The following is a 6,848-nucleotide window of genomic DNA, read 5'->3' as shown; positions in this document are numbered from 1 at the left end:
TGGAACAAAGCTTCTCTGTTAGCAGACTGATAAGTGATGCTAATAGTCTTTTGACACCATATGTATTGGACATAGGGTGCACCACCATCTCCAGAAGGAGGGTTGTTGAATCTTAACTTCCATTGTCACAGTTTATGCACTTAGCTTTTTATGACCAGGCGGGGTTTTGTTGGAGCAGCTACATCTGTATGCTGAGCCTTAGACCTTTATCATCATCTTTGGCTTGCCAGTTTCCACAGCAATTTAAAATCCCTATTTGGCTCACAAGATAAGCATCTTTTTCCATTAGGAGAGGAGGAATTAAGTGGGAGGCTTCATTGGGTACAGTCTTCAGTGATGGTGTTTTTACATTTTCTTCACATGCTTGTGTAAGTTACTCTGGTTCCCTGTTTGATTTGTACTTAACTGTCAGGATTGCAGTGAATTAGCCATAGCATTCTGATGGGATGGTTACCAGTAACTGTAAATGGTAGGGAGTAATAAACTTCTCAATCCATTTACTGTCAGTGTTTTTAAAGTCACTATGCCGACAGTAGATACTCAAAAATGTGTTTGGAAGTTGTGTGTGGGCTGGGAGGAGAAGGAGGGAATGCTTTCCTTGGTCAGGATTCCCAGAAATGACTGAAAATGAAGCTGGTTTGTACAGGAAGAGGGTAGCCTTTTGAGCGGGGATGAGTGTTTGAAAGCAGGACAAGTTAGCTACAGCTTAACCTGTCTTGGGTTTATAGACGCTGCCTGTTAACCAACAGGCTCTTGGTGCAGTGTTAGTTTTCCTGGTAGTCTCAAGTTTGCAGCAGCACAGCCCAGGTATTTACCAGTCTTAGTACCTGTTATTGAAGTTTGCTTCCCATGTGTTCAGCACAGTTGTGACAGAAGGTAGAGATCCGTGAGCTGAGAAAAGTTGTGGAAGAACTGCCTGTCAGGACACTTCCAGTCATGAAACTAGTGTCTACATTGAAAAGTGTCTGTCTTGGTAGAATAGTTTTAATTGTGTGCAGTACTTGCAGAAGATTTGTGAGGGGAGTGAGTGATTTTGGCAGTTCAGCCTCTGTTCCCTTGGGTGGAGGAAGCATGTTTTCTTAGGGTGTTTGGAGTTGTGGGTTCCTCTCCCCTTTGCCTTGCTCTGGAAGGGGTTGTACACACTTAAACCCATTAGCTGTAACCGGTTGTCTACACCCCTGTTCTGAGGCTGTGCCTGGAAAGCAAAGCCTTGCAGTGAGCCTGCCAGCTACAGGGAAGGTGTTTTTACACTGTGACAGTTGAATTGTTTCATTCCGTGATACTTTGAATTGTGGAGAACTGTTGTGAAATGTGCAAAGCTGTAGGTTTCTCATGTAACTGGACACACCTTGAGCTGCGAGGATTCAGGAATCAATTCAAAAGTCAGTTTTGCTGAAGTTCAGTATTAATGTTGTCTGTCTTCCAGTCCTCTTCTGGTACAGAGACTTCATTATCCCGGAGCTGGTGCACAGCCTGTCCCTAAACAACATGTGAAAGGATAAAGTGCTTATGGATTAGCACAAACTGTTATGCTTCAGTGTAGTGCTTTGATTCTGTTCCTCGGAGACCAATTACGAGGTGGGGGCTGAGCTTTCGGCTCCTATCCTGGTTTTACTGTCTTAGACTTTGCAGCTGGTTCCCTGCCAAAGACCCTGCCAAGTATCTCCTGTTGCCTCTTGGAGAAGAAGCAAGGAAGCCTTCTGAACTGTCAGCTTCATCTGTTTTAGCCTGTCACTGACACCAAGACCTGAGGCTCCCTGAGGGCTGTGTAGGCAGTTAGTGCTAATGCTGTGCTTGGCCAGGAAGGTCAGCGAGAGGGCAGAAAGGACTGGGGAGGAGACACCGTGCCTGTGCAGAGGGGCTGCAGTCTGAGGACCCTGGGAGGAAGCAGTTGAAGTGTGCGTGCCTGAACAGGGTGGGGGATGTTCAGACGCCTTCAGCCCCATTCCTTGAGGGAGAAGGCAGGTAAGAAGCTGTAAGAGGATATACAAACAACTGCTTTTGTAATCTGTTGTGTGTATCAGATCGGGGAAACAGTCTTGAGGACAGCTAATCTGAGCCCCAGTTGCTTCAACCTACTGAGCTGTTCATGCTGCACCAGAGTTAGGTGGTGATGGAGAAACAGAGAGCCCATTGGTCCCTGGAAATCACTTTGTTTGCTGGGTGTCCTGACTGTGTTTCTGTGCTGTCATCTCTCTGCTTGACCATCACTGTTTGCCCTTTGGGGATGCTCTCAGCAGCAGGCGAGGCAGCATGCCCAGAAGTGGGGAGCTCCTTGACTTTTGGGGTTGGTGGTTTAATACTGCTGCATTCACAACTCGGCACCTGGGAATCAGCTGCCTGGAACAGACTCATTTTGGTGGCATTCTTCCAAGGGCAAGTTTTAAATGTACTCCAATAGCTCCTTTGTAAAGAAATGTATAAAAACAGTCTGTTGGCACCGTGAGCAAGGCCAAAGCAAGATTCCATGGCAATGGGAGCAGGTGGCAACAGCACCAACCTCTGAAAGCCAAAAGCTTTTAGGGATAAAAGAGAAATCTTGTTTACGAAAATAAAAGGGCTTGTTGGTATGATGGGAAGTAGAAATTCTAGAGGCAATCAGTTTTTCAGGTTAAAAGTGGCCTTGATGTTACCTGCAGGGAGCAGCTCCTCCCCATCCTTGTCCCAACGGCATCAAGGATTCTTCTCTCAGGAATACCTTCACTGGTAGAGCAGAGCTGGCAGTGTTCCTTGTTGTGAATTTTCATGTCACTGGAGGCACTGGAGTGAGGGTGTCTGAAGAAGCACACAGCAGGTCAGTACCTGGACTTTCATGGTTGTAGGGAGAAAGTAAGAGGGAGGACAAGAGAAAAGTGAGGAAAACCATGACTTGTCACTGCATGGATCTTCAGGAGCTCTGCTGAAGGGGAGGGGAAGGTGACTGTGTGCGGCCCCAGTGCACAGCTCTGCTGAGGTTCAGCTTGGCTGCCCGTGGGTATCCGGGACCAGTGCTGCCCTGGGCATCAGCCCTGCAGCTCCCATGGTGGCTCCATCCCTGTGTGGTTACAGGCTGTGAAGCCTCACATCCATCCGGCTCCTTTCCAGTGCCAGTCTGCTACCCTCCGTGTTGTTTCCTGCTGGCTTGTGTTACATATCTGCCTGATAAAGCAGCCCCTGAATGGATTATTTTGTAAACACACATTTGCAAAGCAGCAGTGTGCTGCAGAAGCTGTTTTGCAGGAGCCAGGGCAACAGTTTGCAGAGACGGAAGCATCCATGCTGCTGCTGGCAGGTTTGAGGCTGGTGGTGGAGCACCTCTCTTCTCTGAAACTTTCTTCCACTTTTAAAAACCTGAAGGGCCTAATGCAGACCTCAGGGCCCTGTGGACTGCTCTTTTTCAGGACTGGCTTTTGCTTGATCCAGAGCCTGGGATTTCAACATTGGCTATGGAGGGATGTGTCCAGGTGTGGGCAACAGAATAATCTGGAGTACAAGAATAAATCACTTCCTCTCGATCCTGACTCACATCCCCCGCTGCAGGGAGGGTGCAAGAAGCCGCAGCCTGTTGCAGTGGTGGAGGTGCACCCTCCCCAACACGCGAGGCTGGTGCTGCCTCCCGCCTGCCCCGCAGGAGGGCGGTGCGGGGCGGGGTGCTGCGGTGCCCGCCCCGAAGCGGGGCGCAGGTCGCACGGCCCGCCCGGGCTGTCCCCGCGCTGAGGGACAGGGGAGATGTGGGGAGGAAGGGGCAGCGGGGTGCCACAGCGTGGGCAGCGAGCGGGGCTACAGCTGGGGAGGGCTGCGGGGGGTGGGAGGTGCGGCGGGGGGCGGTACCGCCGAGGGGCGGCCCCTCGCACGGCGCTGCCGCCGGAGCCTTTAAGGGCCGCCTGTGCCGAGCGCTGCCTGACGAGTTGAGCCGACAGGGACCGAGTGGAAGCGGGCCGAGCCGACAGGGGCCGAGCGGAGCCGCCGGGCCGCCCCTCCGATGCGCCTGCCGAGTATGTCCCAGCCCTTCCTACTGGCGCCTATCGCCGAATGCGCGCCGGGGCTGCCCGGCCCCCAGGTCCGCCTGGCAGTACTGGGTGCCCGCGGCGTCGGCAAGAGCGGTGAGTGCCGGGGGCTGCCCGTCAGTGCCCCCTCTCCCTTCCCGTGCCCGCCCATCCGTCCCGCCTAACGCGGCCCCTCTGTGTTTCAGCGATGATCGTGCGGTTCCTGACGAAGCGGTTCATCGGGGACTACGAGCCCAACACAGGTGAGGCGGCGGCGGGCGGCGGGTGCGGGGTCCCGGTGCCGCGGGTGATGTCTTGACGCTCTGTGTTCCTCAGGCAGCCTCTACTCCCGGCTGGTCCGTCTGGAGGGTGACCACGTTGCCGTGCAGATCCAGGACACGCCGGGGTGCATCCAGGTACGAGCCGCTTTTCTCTGCCACCTGAAGGCTCAGGTTTTGAGCCTTAGTTTCCTCCAAGGCCAGGCTTGGTCTCATAAGACAGAGCTCAGGCTTCCCTTTAGGCCTGTTTAACGGTGCCACCTATGATACAGGCTTTATGCTTTCACTGCCTGATGCCAAATTTGTGCTGTCTGTTGTACCACAGGTGCAGGAGGACTGTGTGCAGGTGCTGGACGCCCTGTCCCGGTGCGTGAAATGGGCAGAGGGCTTCCTCCTGGTCTACTCCATCACAGACTACAGCAGCTACCAGGTGGTTCGGCCCCTCTATCAGCACATACGCAAGATCCACCCAGACGCCAGGACCCCCATCATTATCGTGGGGAACAAAGCTGACCTCCTCCATGCCAGGCAAGTGCAGGCAAAGGAGGGGCTACAGCTGGCGAATGAACTGGGCAGCCTGTTCTTAGAGATCTCCACAAGTGACGACTCCCAGGGCGTCTGCGATGTGTTCCAGTACCTGTGCAAGGAGCTCAGCAAACTGCAGCATGCCGGCAGCACGGACAGGAGGCGGGCATCCATCATCCCTCGGCCCAAATCTCCCAACATGCAAGATCTAAAGAGACGTTTCAAACAGGCTTTATCTTCCAAAGTCAAATAAAACCCCTGTGGTGAGATCCTGTGTGATCCAATAGACCTTATTTTTGTAATCTAGTTAATAAAAATCTTTATTTTTGTACTAACACCGGCAGTATGGAAGTAAGTATGTCAAAGGTTGTGATTTCCTTGCCATTCTCTCTTATTTGACTGGTTGGGTTATTTTTACATTAAGAAAAAAAGCTGCATAGCAAGTAAATAGAGGTAGTTGGAGAAGGGGATTTTTGCCAGGAGGGTTTGATTCCATTTCTGGTTTGGACTGGGGTTTGCTGTTTGACACTGCTCAAATTACTTTTGGGGGGCCTCAGTTTCCCATTTCCAAAATGGGAGTGATAATGATGTAACACTCAGCTGCCTTTATAGCATGTTTGAAAGCCTTTGATGGAAAGCTTGATATGGAGAAAGGGAAAAAAAAGCTCTATTAAACATGAAAACAAAACTGTCTGTAAGAGTTCTGACTATCACGGGATCTCTTTCCTCCCTCAAAACTGCTGTTTTGCCTGCACCCGTAACTGCCTGAATGATAATAAGCTGTTGGGAATAAGCTCCGATTTCTGATGTGCTTTGGAGTAATCAATGCCACAGAATTAATCTCTTGAGCCCTCAGCGTTTAACAGGAGTGTTGAGTTCCTCCTACAGATTACCACGGGACAAAGTGCTGAGCAATCCGCAGCAGAGGAGGGTGTGGGATGGCTGTTGCTTTCTCTGGAGATGTGTGGTAGGAAGGACAGATGCGTAGGCTCCCTTAACAGAAAATAGCAGAAAATAGCTACTTTAAAAAGGAATCGCATCTCTGTGTTCCCCAGATCAATTTTGTAGCCATTAGAAACAGGTCAGATGTTTTACTCTCATTTTACAGAAGCTCTAAACCATACTAGAATGATTTTTGTTAACTGTTTGCTGGGTGTTTGAGCATGGCATGTGGGGTTTGCACTTCAAATGTGCCTCTGAAGTACGTGCAGTGTTGGTAAGAAAATAAAGCTGTGCTTCGTGCTGGGTAAAAGGTGTGGAAGTGGAGTAATCTGTACTGGAGGAACCTCGCTGTTCCCATTCAAGCACAACTCCAGTAAGGTTTTACTTTGGTCTTAAGCTATGAGGTTAAAAAAAAAGATCATTTTCTTCTTTCCTTTTGCTGGGAAAGGCAGGTAGCTGCTGTGTAAGTCCCTGTGCTGCAGGGATGCTGCTGTGCTTTGCAGTTAGAGGGGTGTTTCTGATCCCTGGAGCTTGAAGCTTTCTGGAACAGCTCCATTCTTGATCTGCAGATGAAAGTCTCCCTGATGGAGATAACTGAGGGAAGAGTGACCGAGCAGGTTAAAGGTGATGCTCTGCAAGGAAGCATCAGAGGCCCGTGTTAGTATTGGGTAGGGGTGTGGGATGCTAGCAGGACTGTTCCCCATCCAGGGCCATGTGCATTAACATCAGTCAGGCATGATACCTGTGTACCTCCTTTATATGAAAGCCTTGTCCTGCCCTACCAAAGGGAATGGGAAAACTGATGGGAGGCAGTTCCAGACCTGCAGGAATCGAAACTGGGACCAAAACTTTTATTCATGGAAGCGCCAAAACATGGTGATGTCTGGGACAAAACAAATGACTGCTTAAAACACATTTTAAATAATTCTTTTCTGTGAGAGATGCTCTGTCAGGCCCAGGATTCTGGGCAGGGAGAGGGGGTTGGTGGGAATGAGCACAAACTTGAACTCACCACACTGGTCATAAATTCACAGGAAATCTGAAGGGGAGCTGAAAAATCACAAGTGGGATATTTATGCAGCATTTCACTGTCCTGAAATCACGGATAACAAGAGAAATTGCTGCTGTGATAGGGTTT

General features: G+C 50.5%; 1 protein-coding gene across 1 annotated transcript; it reads left to right on the top strand.

Moving 5' to 3' along the window:
* RASL11A (RAS like family 11 member A) lies at nucleotides 1–5,348 on the top strand. The gene is made up of 5 exons (XM_080612418.1): nucleotides 1–1,965; nucleotides 3,900–4,082; nucleotides 4,172–4,228; nucleotides 4,302–4,381; nucleotides 4,569–5,348. The coding sequence occupies exons 1-5, from the start codon at nucleotides 1,923–1,925 to the stop codon at nucleotides 5,019–5,021; spliced, it is 816 nt and encodes a 271-aa protein (XP_080468544.1). The 5' UTR covers nucleotides 1–1,922; the 3' UTR covers nucleotides 5,022–5,348.
* The last annotated feature ends 1,500 nt before the right edge of the window (nucleotides 5,349–6,848 follow it).

Source organism: Psittacula echo (genome assembly GCF_963264785.1).
Source record: "Psittacula echo genome assembly, chromosome: 3".
NCBI lineage: Eukaryota > Metazoa > Chordata > Aves > Psittaciformes > Psittacidae > Psittacula > Psittacula echo.
The sequence above is the reverse complement of the archived record's forward strand: the minus strand, read 5'-3'. Positions and strand labels throughout refer to the sequence as shown.